General features: G+C 43.5%; 1 protein-coding gene across 1 annotated transcript in view; it reads left to right on the plus strand.

The window, feature by feature from the left end:
* LOC120841356 overlaps positions 1–22,552 on the plus strand; it is a 160,973-nt gene that overhangs the window by 128,792 nt on the left and 9,629 nt on the right. Inside the window, exons 34-53 of the mRNA XM_040212234.2 lie at positions 1,879–2,049; positions 2,948–3,088; positions 3,268–3,349; positions 4,329–4,852; positions 5,508–5,649; positions 6,397–6,528; positions 6,649–6,769; positions 7,672–7,826; positions 9,074–9,187; positions 10,389–10,520; positions 10,605–10,670; positions 10,756–10,833; positions 11,155–11,309; positions 11,422–11,501; positions 11,665–11,792; positions 11,969–12,172; positions 12,347–12,420; positions 12,480–12,581; positions 13,113–13,283; positions 20,014–20,154. Coding sequence (XP_040068168.2) covers positions 1,879–2,049; positions 2,948–3,088; positions 3,268–3,349; positions 4,329–4,852; positions 5,508–5,649; positions 6,397–6,528; positions 6,649–6,769; positions 7,672–7,826; positions 9,074–9,187; positions 10,389–10,520; positions 10,605–10,670; positions 10,756–10,833; positions 11,155–11,309; positions 11,422–11,501; positions 11,665–11,792; positions 11,969–12,172; positions 12,347–12,420; positions 12,480–12,581; positions 13,113–13,283; positions 20,014–20,154 — 2,913 coding nt within the window. The remainder of the gene's footprint in view (positions 1–1,878; positions 2,050–2,947; positions 3,089–3,267; positions 3,350–4,328; positions 4,853–5,507; positions 5,650–6,396; positions 6,529–6,648; positions 6,770–7,671; positions 7,827–9,073; positions 9,188–10,388; positions 10,521–10,604; positions 10,671–10,755; positions 10,834–11,154; positions 11,310–11,421; positions 11,502–11,664; positions 11,793–11,968; positions 12,173–12,346; positions 12,421–12,479; positions 12,582–13,112; positions 13,284–20,013; positions 20,155–22,552) is intronic.

A 22,552-nucleotide genomic window follows, 5' to 3' on the forward strand; every position in this document is an offset into this window, starting at 1 on the left:
CCGTGATCGGCTCCGAAAACAATACTCCCAAGATGTTGCGTGAAGAGCTGCCTCACATCTGAAGTGGCATTGTGCGGCAGATGTGTCAAAAATGGAATCCCATACCATTTAGTTCAGCGACATATTGTCCACAACAGTTGTTTTTATTTTCAGTGGTAATGGTAACAAAACGAAATGTAAACATCGCAAATGTTTGAAAAAAAGACAAATGGTACGCCCACACTAAGGATCGAACCCGTGCCCGCTGCGTGTGAAGCGGACGTCTATCCACTGAGCTCCTGAAGGAACTTTTTCGATCGTAGTAATGCAGCCGGTTGACTGTATGTCGGAACGTTTGCTGCAGATTTCCCTCCAGTACATGCACTCCCGGCTTGAAGTCGGGCAGCAGCACGCATTAGCCACATTCGCACCAAGTAAAGAAACTGTACGCGTGCGTATTCAACTCAATGTACGCACTTCGTGCTTGACGTTTGAGCGAGCGATGTCTTCAGCCACGAGAAGGGACGACGGCTCGGCGACGTATTGTGCAATCGGCTTGCTGGCCGGGCGTGTCGTACTCGTGCGGGATGAATAGCAATTCTTTTGATCGGTCCAAAATTTCTCTTTCGAAGGAAGACAGAATTTGCCGGTACAGTGAAAGACAGTTCTGAGATAGAGGTCCCACGCCCGTCGTCCGCTGCCACCCGCAAGTCCCACGAAACGCGAAGCGACGCCATGTTGAAAATTATGCAGTGAACGCACAGAATGCTTCTGGTTGTTTGTGCAACCTTCTTTTTTTTTTTTCAATCAACGTAATTGCAGCTTTTTGGAAGCCACAAAAAATAGGTTTCATATTTTTTTTTTCTATTTTTAGTATTGACTGTGTGCCTTCAATGACCCATGGCTTTGATTAAATTTGGTGATCACGTCGAAACCTTAGATAACGGACCGTGACCAAGGAAAAGAGAGTGAGCGCGTCTCAAACCGGCCAGTTCTCGATCGGCGATTTTCGGGCAGAAATAAGCCGAACTTCGAGCCGCAAATTCTGTTCTGGGTAGTTGGGCTCTCATATGTCACGTACAACCAAATGAATACCCTGTCAGTGTGCCTTTAAGCAAACAACATTGCTCAATGGAGCGATGTCATTTTGTACCAATAAACAGTCATTCTGATTGTCTGCTTTGCGGAAGAGTTTTAAGTCATTGGATAGGCATTTTTGAGTTCCTAATGCATGACGATATATAGTTTACAACGCCAAAAAAGAAAAGCGGCTTTTAGTTAGAACCACGTGGCACGCCAGATAAGGATGCAAATAGCACGGACACAGAGTTTCAAAATCTAACCTGATTTTGGTGATTATTGAAATAGCTCTTAAACCCTACGCAAAAGAATGGACATAATCCTTTTTTTTTCAATTTTATCAAAAGTGGTGGTCGACATAATCAAATGCCTTTGTAGTGTCAAAGTAAATTGTGTCCACCTAACTGCGGTTTCTTGCGGCGGGTCTCCTGCGACCAAGGAAAGCAGTTTAGACACTAGAATAGTACAAATGAATTAAATATATGTTGGTAAGTATTTCGCGGATTTTTATTTATTGCTTATAATCACAAAAAGTTTCGTTGGAGTGATTTAAAAAAAAAAAAAAAAAAACTGCTACGTATGATTTGGGCACACTCGAGTTGTATGCAGACTAGTTTGAGCGCGGTTAAAATGGTTAAAATTATGGTCGCCTTAGGATCACACACCACTATTTTAGACACGTTAATAAGTTAGTATTCTCAAATTTGTTAAATAAAACGATACGTTTTACTATCGCAATTCTTCATGACAAAAAGTTTCTAATTTTTTTGTCATAAAAGCACTTTTCATACCTTTTTTTTTAATGTGAATGTTTTTCAGAATTTCTCCAAACCTCCGCCAGCTCGTATATGTTTGGGGAATGGTGGAAATCGGCAACGAAACTATATGGGACGCCATGCTGCAAAGGTACCTCGCAGAGCCAATGCCGGCGGAGCGAAAGAAATTGATAAAAGGGCTTGCAAGTGTGCGAGATTCTTCATTGATTGAGAGGTATGCGCTCATTGTTTACAACACTAATAACGTTTCAAAACTAATACTTATACAGCTTCATAAAGAATGTATCACTGCAGGTTAAAAAAACCACAATTCTACTAAAATAGTTTGACGCCCCTATAATCCACCTACCATTGCGTTGACAAAGCCATAACAGAACTGCTTCCTTCTTGCTCCAATGTTAAGATATAGATAACCAAAATAGGCACGCGCGTGAATTGATTTTAAGCAATGAATAATTTAGGTCATGAACTTCTTGGCGGCATATATACATTGGTGGTTGTCTCAAATATATTAGTCATTTCTAGACTGACATCTTCATTGTAACATAGACATTGCAGATGAATCTCCTCCCACATGACTTTGGACGCAATCACTTAATTTGAATCAGCACGTCGTTGGCATTATAGTTGGCGTCTTGTAAGTGTCCGCTCATTATCGGCAGTCGATGGTGCAAAAAGATGATCACAATACAAACCCACAAACTGAGAAAAATAACATTGAAGAAGTTAGTTTCTTTTACGACACGTAGCATCAGCTTGTAAGCATGAAACATTAGTTCAAATGCGAGATATGGTAGCCTTAACACCGTAATAACACGTTATGTTTGGGCTACTTGATACCAATCTTGTGGTTTTATTCGGCGAATTCCCCCCATATTTGACCTTTCTCGTGAGTTGTATAAGAGTTAACTAGAATTTCTTCTCGTGAGCACACCTCATATACTGACAGCCTGATGGTTCCTGGATAGTTTTCAATAAAAATTTTAAGAAAAGTATAATCTATAAAAATTCTTCGAAGTCTGAGGTTGCACATCTAAGTAGCTGTACCTAAGCATGAGTGTCACAGATAAAAGAAACACACACAAAAAAACTTTCCTTTCGAAAACTTTCAGATTGCTTCAACAGTCTCTGAACGAGTCTGTGGTTAAGAAGGAGGATTTTCGTACACTGATTGAACAACTGGCGACGAACGAACTTGGACTTCAACGCGCTTGGAACTTTGTGAGGACCAATTGGGAACTGCTTGTTCAAAGGTACATCCGCCATTAAAATGGCCACAAGTCTTGCTATTTCCTTCGTTTCGTGTGTTGTTTGTATTTAGACACACGCGTGCAACCTGTCAATGCAAACGTTTTCGAGTATCTTTGCTAATTATGAAGTATAATATTTGTTTTGTTTTATCGAAAAGCAACCCTCATTTTTCTTCTTGAAGATACACGTTGACGGATAAGCAACTGGGAAACGTTCTATACTCTATCTGCCAGCACTTCACTACAGAAGTTGAGCTCCGAAAAGTAAGTGGCGAAGTTTATTTCTACCTTATTCTATCCTGATCGCCATTGCATAGATTTTATATGGTATAAATCAAAATGGCCTTTAAAAGTAACCACGATTAATTGAATCCTAAGTATCTATCAATAAACCGATATTTCATTCCACGTTACAAATAGTCGATACATGGTGATTAAAGTTCAATGGTGAGTTAATAAATATTCCAAGATCACGAGTTACAAGCACTCGATCAATCACAGAGCAGCTTAATGTGTAAGTAAATACAAATGGGTCACGTATTCTGCTCAACAACGTTGACTTTGTTTTCAGCTTGTCCAGAACGGGGGCGCTATGTAAACACCACATGGAAACTGCTGAAGTGCTTTCTGATAGCTGGGCCAGGTTGTGTGCATGTTGAGCCCCAGCTCTTGTGTGCCCTGCAATAGTGGTATCATCTGAGCCGCCATGTGTACATCAAAACTTATTTTAGATTTCAAATATTAGGTACACATGTTTTCAGGGGCTTCTTGTGAAACAATTGCTGTGAAAATGTGAATCTGTTTCAATGCAGTAAGTTGTCTGCAGATGTAAGTCAGGTGCGAATATCAAGATCCTTGCCTGCTCTACTGATAATTAAAAACCTGTTTGAGCCCTTTGCCGGCTATCTTCTGAAACCTCGCCAAGTGAAGTCTGAATTCTCCGTACACCATCTGAACTAGATGACCATCCGTGCTATCTAGAACTCTGCTTGTCAGACAATTCGTTAGACGGGGTTCAAACACGGTGACGTTGCAGGCATGGTGAAGGTGGCATTGTGTGGCTGCATGCGAAAATAAAGGCCTGTAGTTTTTGCCATTATGCGGTGTTGTCTTTAAAACAAAAATTCAACAAGGTGCCTTCATGATCATAAAACGTTGGAAATATATCTCTAGGGTTCATCTAGCTTCGCGTACGTCGCGTGCATTCTCCTAAAGCTGAACATCCCGAGTTGTTTTGTTCCAGATGGAGCAGTTTTTCGATGAGTACACCGAAGCAGGAATGGGAAAACGAGCGCGTCTCCAGGCGCTGGAAACAGTGAGAAGTAACATCCGGTGGAGGCTTCACTTTCCAAGGATAATTGTAAAGTGGATCAAGGAATACCAGTTCGCACCGTGGGAAAATCTCCGGCTTCCAACGCACGTGGTGCCTGTCCATTACGATCTCCAGCTGCAGCCTTTCTTGGAGGAGCAGTGGTTTCAAGGTCAAGTAGACATTGAGATCGAGCTTCTGAAGCCAGTCTCTAGTGTGAGCGTGCACTCCAAGAACCTCAACATCACGTCAGCCTTCATGACGGCTGTAGTAACAAAGACGATGGTTCCATTGGCCAAAATGTTCTTCTACGAAGAGAACGAGTTTTATGTGATGCAGCTGGACACTGTTGCCGACATAGGGAAGTACAGTTTGCACTACGAGTTCAGAGGATCGTTGACCCGAGACCTGCGTGGGCTCTACCTCAGCAGTTACCAGACTCCAGAGAACGAAACTCGGTATGTCTTTATAATTGCTTTTAATATGTTCGTACAAGAAACCTGTAATTGTAAAAAGACGGAAACTACTGTTCTGCATTATTTGCACAGTTTATCTACTGGCCCGGCGACTGTTGCCCTAAAATGTTTTAGAGGATAATTATTTTGGCTTAGACACCAACGCTTAGTTGTTTTATTCGAATTTTTTTTTCTGACGAGTCATAAGTAGAGTAAAGTGGCCATGCGGTCTCCACTGCTGAGGTGGTTCCTATTTTGGTGGGTCGTTCTAGAAAACTGTTACTTTTCAATAGCATAGAACGATTCGAAATTTCCCAAAGATGAAGTTTGTGCGCTTACAAGTTATTTTTTAATTAAACACTTCCAAGTTAGACTATAAAGACAGGCACACCTATAGTACCTTGACTTTCGCGGCATCACTCATGTAACACTCAGTTCTAAGCAGCTTCTTGCGGACGTACTTTTCACTTTTAAATCGTGCTAAGTCTCATTTGTTCCCGATATTTACATCGGCATAATTTCCCCACAACATGTTTCCTGCAAAATTAACCGCCTGAAACAACCTGGCATTCCAGTAGACTACGCTAAAATATTATAATTCGAATATGTGATGCAATGGGCAGTCATTTACACTCCTTTTATTTCTTCCTGCCATCAGGTATTTGGCAACAACCCAGTTTGAGCCTACAGATGCCAGAAAGGCATTTCCGTGTTTCGACGAACCTCGATTCAAAGCAACGTTCAGCATAAAACTGATCCACGACCCAGCCTACATTGCTCTGTCCAACATGCCAGTGATTGTAAGTACATATTGTGGACGACGATTCTAAACGCTCCGAGAGAATTATTTTATTGCTGCCAAAGTTATGTTGCGGCAGGATGTGGGCAAGAGATGCATCAGTAATTCCTTCTTTGACTCCCCTTGCAAAAACGCTTTACTCGGGCTTTGGTTACAATTTTTGTACGTTCCGTGGGCCTCTTGCCTGCTTGCAATTTAGATAAAGTTTAAATATTCTCATGATGACGATTTAAAAAAAAAAAAAAACAGTTACTGCAGGGGCTCTAAACTCGTCAAACACAAAGTTGGAGCCAAAACGTTTGAGGAGCGGGCCGATTGGACGCCGGCTTCAAAAGCGCGAAATCATCATCCTGATAGTACAATCGATGAGCTCCATAAACTTCGGCCACAACTTGGTGTTCGATGAGTTTAGAGGCCCTGAGCTACAATTGATAGAGTCACTGATTGCTGAAGCAAGTCAGATAGGTGGCGAATCCTTGGAAACTTATTACTGATTCGTATTTAATAAGATAGCGGCATTAGCCGGTAAGAACGCCGAAAAAAAAAAAAGAATCACGAAGCGTGGAGCTTGAAGTCGAGCCACGCTGTGCGTGTTTTACGCTTTCAGTGACTCAACGGCGAAAATGTAATATTGATAAATATCTTCGAAACACGAAGGTCACATTTCTCCTTGGAAATATTACCCAATACGAATTACAATACCATCAACGTGACCTTTATAACTCATTGGGTTATTGTGCTTTGTTAGGGAACGGAAATCACTACGACTGGCCTGCAAATAACGCATTTTGAGAAGACGGTTAATATGACAACCTACTTGGTTGCCGTCATCGTGTGCGACTTCACCTATATTTCCGGTAACAGCTCGGGAGGTGTTCAGGTAAATGGAATTTCCTTATTGGGTAGCATAGATAATCTTTTGTCCTCTCGGAATACATAAATGGCCGCCTAATTGGTAATCCAAATTGCCGTGTCTCTGTGTTCTTGCTGTTTTGAGCAGGTGCGCGTTTTTGCGAGAAAAGACGAAATCGACAAGACTGAATACGCACTCGGAGCCGCACTCAAGATTCTCACTTACTTCGAGGAGTACTTTGCCATCAAGTACCCATTACCCAAGCTAGGTAGGAACTTCCCTTTTGCTCACAAGTTCAGTTCCAAAAGCCAAAATAAAAACACACCGTGTTTCACCCAAATTATATCAATTTCATGATTATCCAGTATATTTGCTTGAGGGAGTCTCTTAATACCTTGTTATTAGAAGCTCCCTTGTAGACACAAAAGATATAAACGTGTATTATCAGGTAACCTCAGAGTAAGGAATATTTCTTAGCTTCAGCTGGCTGGCGTGTGACGTCAAACTATATCGATCGTCGTTGATGTAAAATCCGCACACATATCTTCTAAACGATAAAGGCTTCCAGTATTAAAAAATTCTTAAAAAAAACAGTGAAATATCAGCCAACATTTGGTAACGCATTGATTACTTCATTATTGGACACTGGGACACGAAAAGCAATACATTTTTTCGGACAGTGATGTCTTTAATAGGTATTAAAGACACTATACAGCCGACGCACATCACATGTGCTTTGCACAAATGTTAAAAAATGAATCTCCAAAAAAACAAGGTGTACTCTTTTTTCTTTTTCAGCTGTCGTTTTGAGATTTGTTGGTGACGGAACATTGAGTTGCACTATTGTCATGAAATCGCTGAATTTTAAATTAGTGCTTTTTCATTTATCTAAATGCGCCTGCTCCAATGTAGATTTGAGCAGGTGCATTTTAAGCCTGCCATAATCTAACTGGTGATCTGCAGTTCGGTTACCCTGCGGTCTTTCCAGGGAAGGGGAAGCGGGTATAACAAATACCAACTTTGTATGGAATATGACTCGTACCTTTAATGGTCTCTTTTCCGGTCACTTACTTTCCGATCACTCCGTGGCGGGGTCTTATTGGCGTTTGGTTGCACACCTTGTGGAGTGTTCCCTAAGAAAAGCCTTCTCGTGTTCCAATTATTTCCCAGACTTGATCGCCATTCCCGACTTCTCATCCGGAGCGATGGAGAACTGGGGCCTGATCACATTCCGGGAAGCTCGCCTACTTTACGGGACCGACACCTCGTCATCCCTCGACGTCCAGAACGTCTGCCGAGTCATCGCCCACGAAATTGCTCACATGGCGAGTGGTCCTTACCGCCCTCAACGTCTGCTTTTGAACACCGCTGCTATGGTAACTGACAGAAAAAGAACGAAACGAAGGACTTTCATCTATGCCGCGTTCGTCGTGAGCTTCCTACCTTCAATAGCACTTCGGAGTTTTGTGGGCTTCGAGTGCACGTGCGCTGTCAAAGAACGACGAAAGTCAACGGGAGCATGGTGAATGTTGGACATTGGAAAAAAAAACGCCCAGAGCTTTCTGTCCTATCACTCCCTATAGGAGGTATTCCCATGTCGTCACCAGGCCGAGCTGTCGATAAACCAACTTATTCATTGTGATTTAGCACAGTTCTGACCGTGCGAAAAATATCAAGGGAGCACTAACTACCCCCAGCACGAGCTGTACCTTAAAGCAGAGAGCTAGGACTGCCACCGGATTATGCTCATAGTGCCCGCCAACCTGCTTAACACACACGCAAAAAAAAATATTTTGACTGTGACGCTGCAAAAAAACGAGACGTTTACAACTCCCTGTAACGCCGAATTAGAGCGCAGCCCTTAAGGAGGAGGCGAGGGTACGGAGAGGAGGGTTTGCCCCCTCCTCCTCTGTACACCCTCCTCCTCCCCTTTTTCTCGTCTCCTCCTCCCCTCCCCTCCTTCTCCTCCCCTTCTCCATCCTCCTCCTCCCCCTCCCTCCTTCCTCTTAACCAGTTACACTCGTGACGTCACTTGTGAATGTCGTGACCTTCACGTGACCTTCACTGTGAAGGTCCTGACCTTCACGAGTGGCCTTCGGGATGTCCCTCGTGACCCTAGTGACCCTCGTGACGCCTCATGTGACGTTACGTGTGATGTCTGTATGGGAAACGTCCTATAATGCAACGCGCGGTTACGGTGACAGCGACGTTGACGCCGCTCAAGCCGGAAACGGGCGCCTAAGAGCTGCGCTCTAATAACACATTGCATCGGATGTGTCTGCCGTGTAAAACCACCCATGTGCTGCAGGCATGATTGAAGGCAAGTGACTAACGACTGGAGCTCCCTCTTTAATCATAATCATGATGAAATGGATTATACCAGCGTACATACAGGCAGTGCAGCCACCGCGGGTTCGTGCGTTGGCTTTGACTAGTTTTAATTTCACTGTCCAGGATTATAATTTGTTTCATTTTCTTTTGCGAAATTAGGGCCTTTATTCTGCACTAGTGTCCACATTGGCGCTTGGTTAGTGACTTGTAGTGAAGTGATTATGTTATATTTATTTTACAGTGGTTTGGTAATTTAGTCACGATGCAGTGGTGGGACGACCTTTGGCTCAACGAAGGGTTTGCAAGCTACATACAGTACAAGGGAATGAACCATGCAGAACCGGAATGGGAGTCGGTATGTATACTTTCTCAGACATCCGCACCGTATAAAAAATTAGATTTTCATCGGGATTTCGGTGTTTAGAAATTGCGCCTAAATACCACGTATACTAATTGTTGACGGGTATTCAACGGAAGGACACAACGCTCTCCAGGAGCTACAAATTACGAAAAAGAGCGCAAGACTTCACTTTGACCTTTTTGTTTTGCTGCAACAGTCGGCAAATGACGTAGCATCCTCAAACTTAGAAGGTAATCAAAGGTTTTAAGGAGAACGTGAAATGTATTTCCTAGTATTCATATAGTGGTCCAGTCGACATTTCCTAACTTTCTTGCTGTATAAGATTTTTTTTTTGAATAATTTCTGGAGAGGCTTTTTGTTGTTGTGGTTGTGGTTGTTGCTATTTGTTGTTGTATTTTTTTTTTTTTTTTTTTGGGGGGGGGGTGGGGGTGGTTTCGCGAGACGTTTTTATGAGAACGTTTGGCTGAATTATTTATCTATTTAACTGCACGTTGTCTGTCGCTCTTGAGCTTCCAGAAATCTGTTTTTACCATATAGTGGTTTGTTGAGATTAATCCCTAGTTGCGTGTATATTGAACCTTGCAGCATCAGTGTATCTTTAAGGTTGCGTTAGTAATCAGACTGACTTTAAAATTAACCTTAAAGCTCGCATCCGTACGTACAGCTCTCAAGTTTTGGGTAAAGATGTATTCTTGTGATGGGCTTTATTTCCTATTTGAGTGCCATACTATGTTCACATTTATTTATTCATCAATACAGTTCACTCTGCTCAGGGCGGTTACAGGAGTGGAAGAGAAAAAAATATCATAATTTACATTGCTATGCACACAAAAATAAATTAACGCAACCACGCGAGTACAGCCTGTATCATTGAATTTGGTACATATTCTGAGATTTTTCGAAGAAAAGGAAATGATCGACAGGCTCTTAAAGCTAAGGTTTAACGCACGATCTTCTATCCAGTCTTTTCTGGAAGGCTGCAGCATTTTAGATGCTTGCAATATCGCTCGTATTGAAAGGAAAAGCATTTCTTATGTGATTTGTTCAATAAACATGTAAAAGCATATGGAAATTATTGAAGGCATACATAAGCTTCTGTTTACAATAATTCTAAACTTATTGGACTCATTCATATACATATTTGTCACTAAGGTTTGTGTGTTTTAACATTCTCCTGCTTTGGTTTCGATTTCAGATGGCCTTGTTTACAACCGTCCTTATCGGCGTGCTGGAACCCGATTCGGTGATATCGTCTCACCCCATCATTCAACCTGTCAGAAACCCGAGTGAAATTTCATCTTTGTTCGACGCAATTTCCTATTCGAAGGTAATATCTTATTCTATTGCCTACGCAAAGTGTTTTTGAGTCTTCGTTTTTTTTATTTATTTAATCTTTATCAATTTGTTTTAGGGGTCTTCTGTTCTTAGAATGCTTGAAAACTTTATGTCAGAAGAAGATTTTCGTCGGGGTGTTTCTGTGAGTGCATTTCTTGTGGAACAAAAATAATCCTAGTTAATCTTTCTGTAAAATATTTATAAACATAACCTTATTTTGATTTCAGAAATATCTTAAAAAACACGAGTTTGGTAATACCATAACTTTCGACCTGTGGGATGAACTCGAGGCATCTTCGTCGAATGTAAGTTCAAACTCAAGATTGTGTACACTGATTTTGTGATGTCCCATATTTTACTGAAATGTATAGTCAAGTATAGGTGATAAAACATCTAAGCATATTATTGTATACACTCAATGAATCATTTTGCCCACGCATCTATCTTCAAAAATTTATGTTTTTAAACAAGTATGAGGGTGGTATAACAAGTTAATAAGTTTTTTTTGTTAAATTCCGAACTATTACACTAATTGTAAAATTAACAGTACTCCAGTAGAGCTCGGCGAGGGGAGAGTAATGTAAATGAATCTTATTGCCTTCTTTTGTTTATTTTCCTTCATGCAGGATTTGTCAATAAGTTCCATCATGGAGGGCTGGACTAAACAAATGGGATTCCCTGTCATAAGTGTTGAAAGGAACGGCACTTCTTTTATAATGTCCCAGTCGCGTTTTCTGATGAATCCCGACACTGCGGTCAACAGCACAGATTCACCGTACAGGTAATTCGGACATATATGAACTTGGTAGTACACTTGAACAAATAATTATTATTGAATTTCGTTTCATTCTATGAGATATACATACATCACAACTTCCCATCTTCCTCTTCAGGTATATCTGGCAAATTCCTCTCACCTATCGCACAAGTGAAGGAAACACCGGTTTGGTTTGGTTGAAGAGACAACAGCAAAGTAGGTATCTGCTCCTTTAAATAGTATAAATCAATTTTGGTCCGTATATTCAGGGTAGTGGATGTAATGAAATTTCTTTTAAATATCATGTGATAAACAGAGCCTTGAAGATTGAACAGCCCCATCTGCTTTCTGCACTAAAACTAGCAGCCTTTGTTTACAGAGTTCACCATCGACGTTCCGGAAAATGGGTGGATCAAGTTCAACAACAATATGACAGGTGTCTATTTCATCAAGTATGACAAGAGGAGTCTTCATCTAATTGAGGAGGCCATGAATCACGATATTAATGTAAGACGTTTATGTCTCTTAATTTAACAGATATATTTTAATTTACAAGCCTGACCTAATCAACAAGTTTCACAAGATCATCTGCTCTTGTACTGTTTTTTTTTTTTTTTTGCAATTATTTGTTCTTTATTATTATTTGTGTGTGTGACAATGTTCTACGCTCTTTCGATTGACAGGTTATTTCTCCGAGCGACAGAGCCGAATTGCTGTTCGAGACTTTCTCCCTCGCCCGTGCTGGACACGTCAGCTATATGTCGGCTCTGAATCTCAGCAAATACATCATTAATGAACCTCACTATGTACCATGGGCCACCTTTTCGGCCGTAGCGTCATTTTTACATCATCGCCTTTTCGGTACTGAAACGGGTAAACAGTTCAAGGTGAGACATCAATCTTTCAAACAGATATACTTTTTGGCAATATAATATTATATTTATGTAACGTGCATTTCTCGTTTGGTTAGCACACACACGCACAGACAGATTTGCACGCGCACACCCTCACCCGCACACATACTGCCGCCAACTTACTAATATTTCGATGTTTAATTCCAGCTGTACGTGAGAACATTACTTACAGAAGTTCTTAAGGGTCTGACGTTTAGCGACACGGGCAGCCATCTAGAAAGGTAAATTCGGTTCACAGGGATTTTATGCGGATTTTTTAATTTTTATATTTTCTTTTAAGATTGATGAGGTCGATTGTCTACAAGATCGCTTGTAGGTATGGAGAGAAAACCTGCCTGCATGCTGCTAGTGACGCCCTCAAGGGCTGGCTGGACGGAGAATTGTAAGTGTCACTTTGGTGTGGATATAGAATGGGTCGTGACATAATCATTCGCTATGTCGAACAGATATTCTTTCGCCTAAAAATAAAAACTATCCTCTTATTATCCCGTTATTTTGGTTCAAGATTTCTTACAATGAGGACGGCTATGACTGTGAGCCCGGAACACATACGAACGTACCGTAGCTTGCTCTGGTGCCTACCCACTCCGTATTCCAATACTTACCCCCAGAAGTCACTTTTAGGGTTCCCAAATATATGGGAAGGCGGCTCATGATATAATTAATCCTGCATTTTCTTGAAATAGACACACTCGCATTCTGTTTGGCAGCTCTTTAACCTTCTTCGTAACTCTGCACAGTTGTTACCAAAGCCAACCTTCTAAATTATATGCAATTGTATATTATTTGGTTTAAGATATATGGTTACTATCAGAATTAAAGATAATAAGATTCCATTTCAAGTGATATCACTCTCCAAATAGTACTTATAATATTTCGTGCATAAATATTCCTTCTCTTTTTTTCCCCTTAGGTTGGAACCTAACTTCAAAGACATCGTGTTTCATTACGGCATGAAGCAAATCGGAGACGAGGCTACATGGGAGCTGCTCTTTGAAAGGTTCTTGAACGAGCCCAATCACGCAGAAAAAGGGAAAATGATAACTGGACTGGGTCAAGTTCAAAACAAAGCCCTCTTGACAAGGTAAATCAAATTTCTTGTGCCACTTGTCCATTTTATGGCCTCATGAATGTTGCAGCTCCATTTGATAAACTTTTCGTCCCTTACAACCCCATTTTTATATAGAGGTAGTCGTCATCTCTTGGTGTCTACACATCGAAGTGACGGTGCTACGATTTTTAGTTTCATAGGGCTGTTATGTATTTTTATTGCAGCACGAAACTATGACTCTGAGTAAAATTATGGCATTGCGCAACGCATTGCCCGTCTGATTGTTTTGACAGGCCTTTTACAATACACAAGTTTTTACAGACCTCCTAAACGCACAAAAAAAATGTTTTTCAGCTCCGGGGGTTCCATGCAAAAAAAGCGTAAGGATTCTGGAGATTTGCCCGCACTAGCTGCAGATTATGTCAACTGTGTGAACTGTCATAATCTAATACGTGATATAGCTACTCAACCAAAATGCCTCGCCTGTTTTATAATGCAATGGCGTTTAGGTGCCCGAGTCACAGAAAATTTGACGTCTTCGTCATTGGGACCTTAAAATCCTATGATGCAACACGCGCAGCCACGTGTGACATCACGTGTCACGTCACACGCGGCTGTAACGTCAAGACCCTATCGACCCGCTGAAACATGTAAAAAAAAAATTTCCCCGCCATATTTAGCGAAAACTTTTCCCGCAAAACTTAGAGGAAATTTAACATAAAATATTTCCGCCAAACTGAGTGGAAAGTTTCCCCCCAAATTCAGCAGAAAAGTTCCCGCTAAAGTTAACGGTCAATGGTGTTTTGACGTCACTGCCACATGTGACGACACGCGTCATGTGACATGACGTCAGACGTGGTGCCAGAGGTCGGCATTTTAGGTCGCCCTCACTCACCCTCACCCTCACAGCCACACTCACCTAAGCCCCTCACTCACCCTCACCCTCACAGCTACACTCACCTTTAGCCCCTCACTCATCCTCACCCTCACAGTCACACGCACCTTCAGCCCTTCACTCACCCTCACTGAACCTCACGGCCCTCACGCACTCACCGCCCTCACACCCCTCACGGCCCTCACGCCCCTCACCGCCCTCACGGCCCTCACGCCCCTCACTCACTCATGGCGCTCACGCCACTCACTGCCCTCACGGCCCTCACCGCCCTCACGGCCCTCACCGCCCTCACCGCCCTCACGGCCCTCACCGCCCTCACGACCCTCACGCACTCATAGCCCTCACGCCACTCACCGCCCTCACGGCCCTCACGCACTCATAGCCCTCACGCCACTCACCGCCCTCACGGCCCTCACGGCCCTCACGCCACTCACCGCCCTCACGCCACTCACCGCCCTCACGCCACTCACCGCCCTCACCCCACTCACCACCCTCACGCCCCTCACCGCCCTTGCGGCCCTCACACCCCTCACGCCCCTCACGCACTCATGGCCCTCACGCCACTCAGGCCAGCTTCAGATGGGGCCATTTCGCCCAGAAACTTTAGGTCGCAACACCAGCAACACGGGCCGCCCGCGATCACACGCAGCAACCAATTGCTGCAATTTGCCATCGTCATCATAAAATTTTATTTTTCTTGCACTATTTAGACACAATTACGCGTTATAAACGTGTTTTTATGCATTTAAATCTCGTTAAGAATACTAATGCACCTTTCTGAAACAGTTTATTTCCAAAAAAAACGATCGATTTCAAACCAGAACCAAGTCTTTCGGTGTCATCATCACCGGCACGAGGCATCACGTGAAAATTTTGCGTCCCTGATTGGATGCAGCCGCCTCAAACGCATTCGAATTGCTCCGAGTTGCTTGCTTATTTCGAGCCGGACCCGATCTCAGCAATTCGTGTCGATCTGGGGAAAGCTAGAGAACAACCCGCCATTACCACCAAAATTGCTGAGAAAGATGCTCGATCTGAAGGGGGCCTCACGCACCCACCGCCCTCACGCACTCATGGTTCTCACACACCTAATGCACTCACCGCCCTCACGGCCCTCACGGCCCTCACGCCTTTCATGCCACTCACTGCCCTCACGCACTCATGGCCCTCACACCCCTCACGCACTCACCGCCCTCACACCACTCACGCCACTCACCGCCCTCACGCCACTCACCGCCCTCACGCCCCTCACGCACTCATGGCCCTCATACCCCTTAACGCCCTCACCGCCCTCATGGCCGTCATGGCCCTCACGGCCCTCACGGCCCTCACGGCCCTCACCGCCCTCACGGCCCTCACGGCCCTCACGGCCCTCACCGCCCTCACAGCCCTCACGGCCCTCACCGCCCTCACAGCCCTCACGGCCCTCACTCACCCTCACACTCATGAATTTTCCTGGTTCAGAAACTCACTCACCCTCACCTCACCTGTGAAGATGAGGGTGAGTGAGGGTGAGTGAGGGCCCTCATGAGTGAGGTTTGCCGAGGTATGGGTGCTACCTACTAGACCACGCACACACGCTTGCACGGCTTGGGAACAAGCACGGGTTTTTATGAAAAGGATTTGCGAACGGGGCCCGATAACGCTATCGCGTTCCACTCTTAAGAGTTGCCCAAGTTTTTTTTTTGTTTTCTTTTTCGATAAATAAGAAAAAGAAACAATTCGACTGATCGTGAGTGGTCCTGTCCTCTCGAAAGATGTAATGGCATTAGTTGTGACTTAATAACAAAATTGTGAGGATAAAACGCACACTGACACACCGGCAAAAACGTGTAACTTAAATAACATTTTTGACTCTGAGAGATGTTGCGGACAATACACTCACCGCCTCTCTCATTACCTGTCGCAAAATATCGTGCAACAATTATATTGACAGTTCACTGTGACGTTCAGATGAAATAAATTTTATGATTCAGATTTCTAAGGTTGAAGCTTGGGCTAGTTGGTGCGACATAAGTAAAAGGTTTAAAACAGCGCAGCAGACAAGAGACGAGAAGTAGGACACAGACACAGCGCTGACTCTCAACTAAATTTTATTGGTCGCAACAGCACAATAACTACCTGCCTGATTAAAAAAAAAAACACGAAAAGATAAGGCAGCCATGTCTGAACGATATACATCACCATCACGAAAAAACGTATCGCACGCGCACATTCTGCACTAGTCACGTACAAGGAAATCTATTTCCATGCCAGTTAGAGCAACAGCAAAATTCATTCGATCATGACGCCGTTTCACGATTTCAAATAGATGGGACTCTGGAATACAGCCGCAATCGCGGCAGTGAATGCCAAGGTGACCAAATACCGTAACGGCCACATTGTAGGCGTGCTTTCTGTCTTTGATTGAGACATCGGCTGGTCTGGCACACATAACACCGACCATAGGACGAATGGGGAGGGTATACAACTCCCACGCCAGAAGTGACAAAACAATTTCGATGCTTAGTCACACAGTCTTTGGCCTCCGTAGAGCGGACGGGTTAACGGTTCTGCATAATTTTGACAGTTTGTGTGGAAAATAGCACGTCAAATTTACTTCTGCCTGCTGTTCGTTTTAGGTTGTGAGAGAACCCGCATACATATGAAATGACGACAAGCTTTCGTGTTTCCCGTGTATCTTTTCACATGGATTGTCACCAACCACTCTTAATTTTTTCGAGGATAGATTCGGCAACCGCGAACAATAAGTGTTAAGCGTGTTTCACATGCGGCGATTTTGGCCCTAGAGCGGCGCGATTTCTGCCGTCGCGGCGATCGTGCCGCTCAACCGCTGCGGCTGGCCAGAGCGCCGCGACGGCAGAAATCGCGCCGCTGTAGGGCCAAAACCACTGCGTGTGAACTAGGCTTTAAGGGAATTCGGGTACCGTGAGGCGTTCGGTTTGTTTTTTGAAACTTGACTGAATTTCGCAGTTGCCAAAGATGCGAAAGGCATCTTTGGCAACTCCCTTTTGCCTCTCGTTATGACTCACGAAGTGCCTGCTGCGAGATGTGTTACCTTTTTGGATTTTATTTTAACTACTGTGAAACCCGTTTAGAACGAACCCACGTACAGCGAATTATTGTCGATATCGAACTCATGGAAAGTAAATAAAAATGCCTGTAAATGGTACTTTTCATAACGAACAACATATTGCCGATATCGACCTTCCCCCCCGGGAAGGCTTCCAAAAACGCGCAAACGGGATACGGTCCATTCGTCACATGCAAACTCGTCACAGGACGATTGGTCACAGGAAGATTCGTCACACAGGATCATTCGTCATAGGATGACTCGTCACGCGGCCGACCGGTCCCACAACAGTTCGTCCCCCCAAAAACGTATTGTTCAATTTGGTTCGGGCGGCCAAAGTGGCTAACCTTATATTTTAGTATGTCTTAGGCTTCTGAAAGGCGAAGAGTTTGTAACAAACGTTTCAGCTTCTGGTTCGGTCCCGAACATTGAATGTTGGTTTGGCATGACAAAGTGGGTCACCTCTTATCTTAGCATGTCTTTCGCTTCTCAAAGTCAAAGAATTTATAACAGACGTTTTAGCTACTGGGTCCGTCCCGAACGGTGAATGCGGAGGCCATATAAGAGCGACTATTTTTGAACTAAGACTGCATTCAAAAGGATGGAGGTGATCGCAACAAAGAGAGGTAGAGCCATGATGCTGCACGAGGGGTGCTCGTACACATTCAGCAGAAAGAATTCCGATATTTATTGGTTTTGTCAAATAGGTGTATGCAAGGCAAAACTACTGATTTGGCTGCCAGTCGGATTATTACTCGTTCAAGCCAGCAACTGAGATCAACCTGCTGAAGACTCGTAATATAATGAGAGGAAAAGCCGATGAGTATTTGAGATTAGTTTTTCTAACCATTGGTTTACGTGACAGTAGAAAATCGGGAAACTCCTCATCAGGGAACGTGGGCAGACTCGATCGATGTGACCAGTTGGCCGCATGACGAGTCATCATGTGACGAATGTTCCTATGTGACGAATCGTCCTGTGACCAATCGTCCTGTGACGAGTGCGCATGTGACGAATCGTCCTCATCCCCGCGCAAACCATCATTTTCTAGCCTGCCCCCCCCCCCCCCCAAACAAAAAAAAAATGTAGGAAAGAAAGAAAATTTTAAAAGCAGAAGTTGCGAACAAAACTGAGCGAAGAGAACCGATTCAGAAGGGAAGAGAAGCTAAAAGTGCACGCATGCAAGAAAATAAAACACAACTTTTCAGCACGTTGTTACAAGGCGGAAACGAAGAGATGAGAAAGAAAAATAAGCTCTCGCCTTACAACGCACGCGTCGTGGAAGTTCGTTGTAAATGAGTTTTGATACATCGAATTGCTTGCTATATCGAACTGATCGTAGCGTTTCCTGCTGTTCGTTATAAACGGGTTTGACTGTATATATGTCCGAGTCACGTTTGTGTGGCGTAAAAGCCACGCGCCGACAAGTCACTATTTCCCTTCTACTCAACGCGGCCGAAGATTGTAAAACGAGCGATAGCGAAGACTCTTTATCTTTATGCCTTGCGAAAGTCCTGCCTTCATAAAATTCAGTTAAGTTTCAAAACACCAACCGACCGCCTCACGGTAGCTGGGTTCCCTTCTCACTCTTTGGTGCAGGTTACCGAATCTATCCTCAAATAAATTAAGAGTGTTGGCAATGCCTGCTAAAAACGATACATGGGAAAAACGAAAGTTTGGCATGATTATATATGTACACATCGCGACACTGTTAGCGCGAACACGACAGCGGCGCATTTTCGCATTTTACTTCTAAATGTTATTAACGAGGACGAAATTGTATCGCTTACATTATAAAACTGAATGAGATCTTTCCGTAGCAATATTAACTTGGAGGACATCCCTTGGTTTCAAAGAGAAAAACATACAAAACCAGCGATCGCTTGTTCGCGCTAACAGTGTCGCGCTCTGTACACGGGTTGTCTCACTACCTAAAACGAATGGCAGGCAGACGTGAAGTCGACGTGCCATTTTCCGCACCAGATAATCTGTCAAGATTATGCAGGATCGTAAATCCGTCCTATATAGGGAGGCCAAGGGCTGTGTGACTAAGCATCAAAATTGTTGTGTCACTTCTGTCGTAGGAGTGGTAAACTCTCTTCCTTTGTCCTTCGGCCGCCCTTATGTGGACCAGACGGACCGATGTCTCAATGAAAGGCTAAGATAGCACACCTACAATGTGGACTCTGTGGTATCTGGTCATCTTAGCATTCATTGCCCGCGATTGCGGCCAATTGCGGCAAGAGTGCCAGCGATGTGAAATCGTGAAACGTCATCATGATGAAATGACACGTGAAATTATCGAGGCGTTAGAGATATCACGATTAGGCGCTGAGTGTGTCAGCTGCCCGTCTCTTACCCTACCTGACAGGCAAATGAATTTCCTTGTACGTGACTAATGTAGAATACGACCGTGTAATACGCTTTTTTTTTCTTCGTTTTTGTTGTTCGCGGTGATTATGTATATTGTTCAGACATGGCTGTCTTATCTTCTCGTGTTTTATTTCTTCCTTGACCAAGCAAGTAGTTACAGTGCAGTTACGACCAATAAAATTTATTTGAAAGTCAGCGCTTTGACTGTGTCCTACCTCTCGTCCCTTGTCTGTTGCCCTGTTTTAAACATTTTAGTTCAGATTTCAACAGTGAAGGCTCCGGCCTTTTCAAAACCTATCCTAACCTGTTTTGTCTCTGATCTGTATATTAGAGAAATACTTAAAATTCATCAGTGATGTATATAAGTTTTTTTCATTTTTCTTTCATCTGCGGTAATCAAAAAATGTGTGTTTTCTTTTTAGGTTTTTGAATTACACCTTCGACGAATCCAAGATCCGGGGTCAAGATATTGTTGCCGTCTTTTTATCAGTGTCCAAAAACCCCGCTGGTCACGAGGTTTTGTGGAGGTTTCTTCGGGACAACTGGAAATCAATTGTGAAGAAGTGAGTTTCCCTTCTTCTTTTATACTTCAAGTGATATTGCGCGTAAGGACCGGAGCCCTGTTGACGCGAGCATGAGGAGTTCCCCATGCATTCTCAAGGATGGTAACGACGCAAGTGAATAATTAAGCTGTAAAAAAAAGAGTCTTCGATTGGAACCTGAAATGAGAACATCTTGTCAGAAGTTTTATAAGGAAACCCCTTTTCTATAAATATGATTCATGACCTCATAGATCTTAAGATTAAACGAGAGTGGCATATGCAGAAGTCGGCAGCCCAAATCATGGTTTCTCACTTGCCTCTCGTAGCGTGCGAGTTTGAGAATGTAACTCCAGTGAAGTACAAGTTCAGTGAAGACTCGAAACGCAAAGAAACAAACAATTCTCTTGAGATCGCTCTATGATGCAGCTTAAGAAAATGAACAAATCACAGGCGAAATATTCGCAGGCAGGCAGAACGTGCAGCAACATATGATACCAAACAGTACATCGAAAATTACTTTTTAGAAATTTCCAGTCTTCAAGGACGTAAATGAGTCCTCTGAGGGCCGAGAACAGCATTTAGAGGTAAAATTTGATAAACATGCGCATAGCTTACCTTTCCAGCCACCAGCGGGGCCTTGTGTGTTTTTTGCATTGTTTGTTTTTAGTTTTCATGTTTGTTTGTTTTTTAATAAAGAGGAATTATTATGCACTAACCGCGGCAAATAAACAAGGTCCTTGTGCAGCTATAATTTGAAGGCTAATGAGTTGAAAATATTTTTTTCTCTTCGTCTTTGGAACGCAAGACGCGCAAAACGCTCGCAAAACATGCAAAGCGTTCCAATAAAATTGGTATTTCATAAACATTAGTGTGAAGGGATTCCCGTACATTATTTAGTGAACTTTCTTCTGTCTTCTGAAGTGGTCACTTTAGAAACGGGGGTATATCTTCATAAGCGTTTTTTAAATGTGTTTTGTGATACGATGATGTCATATCCTTTGATATCGCACTAGAGTTTTTTTTCAACTCGCTGATAGGACCCGTGATAGCACTGCTCTGATCATTAGCTTTTTTTACTTGCGAGTGTCTAAAATACAATGGCTTAACAGACGTTTTTCTAATATATAATTCAGTGTTAAATTTCAATAAAGAGACGGCGCATTTGAAAGAGTCCTCATCCTGAAAACGCCATAGCTGCTTTGCATTTAGGCTGTCATTCCCCACTGCCCTTAAAGACTTCAATGCTAAAGGCTCATTGGACTTCTAGGCAAAATTAATCATTGGGCTTGGGTGGCGGATCGAACGAAGAATAGGCGCCTCAAGACAGGAACAATACAGGAAGACACTTAAGACAGTTCACGTGTAGGAATGCGAAAAGCATTCGTTTACATAGCGTATTCCTACAAGCTGCGCGCCGCGCTGAACTTGGCCGGGCGACCTCTGCGTTGGCTGCCCGGACGGGGTCTGCGGCCGGCCGCTTTGCAGAGCCCGGCCTCCCTCTTCCCGGTGGCAGGGCCGCTGTGCCATGGAGAGGGCTTCTCTGTGGGGTGGCGTTCCTTGGAACTATGTTCCACGCCAGCCAATGGGAGTTTACCATCAATTCACTGCTACAGTCTACAGGCTTCCTTCCATGGGTCAGGCAAAATTAAGGTGCCGTTTTGGCTTCAAAAGCTGATAACCCCAGTTCGCTCCATGGGACAGTTCATGCTTCCGCAATTATAAGTAATACGGCACCCAGCACTACTTACAACTTGATTGTTTATTAAAACACAAACATTATTTGTACACATCCTCCTATCAAAAAAGGGTTGCCGCACTCTTTGAGGTGCCCGTTGCTTTTTCCGTCCCGTCAAAGCTGTGCGGTCTGCGCAAAAATCAATAGCAAGAAAGAAAGCAAAGAAAGACACCACTCTAAGCTACGTCAGTGGTTTATGAAATCCCAGTGACATCTGGCAAGGTGTAGTAGGTGAGGCGAATCGGGGGGGGGGGGGGGGGGGGGGGGTTCGTTTGCCTTGTTTATTAGGAACTTCCCCTCGTTTAATTTCGCCACACACTGCGACAGACGCCCCTGTGCTTCTTCTGCAAGAAGGAAAAATACTAGAAAAACTTCAGAATAAACCAAAAAGGGGGAATTTATCGAAACAGTCTATACAACATAAGAGCGATGGGGGACACAGGCTGTGCAAGCGCACCGGCACTGCACCTATCTGATAAGGGGTTCGCCTTGCTGTGCCTTGAGCTTCATGATATCTAAGGTACAACTAATGTGTTTTAAGGCGAAAGCCTCACTTGCCCAATTGAGTGAAAAAGCGGCGAATATTGCCATAACAATACGATTGAGCGCTAAGCGCCGCTTAATCGTATGCTCAAGGACGACACTGTCCTTGGCCTTACCTGTCCTTGACCTTACTTGTCCAAT

Source organism: Ixodes scapularis, unplaced genomic scaffold (genome assembly GCF_016920785.2).
Source record: "Ixodes scapularis isolate PalLabHiFi unplaced genomic scaffold, ASM1692078v2 PGA_scaffold3__209_contigs__length_174095766, whole genome shotgun sequence".
In the NCBI taxonomy this organism is placed as follows: domain Eukaryota; kingdom Metazoa; phylum Arthropoda; class Arachnida; order Ixodida; family Ixodidae; genus Ixodes; species Ixodes scapularis.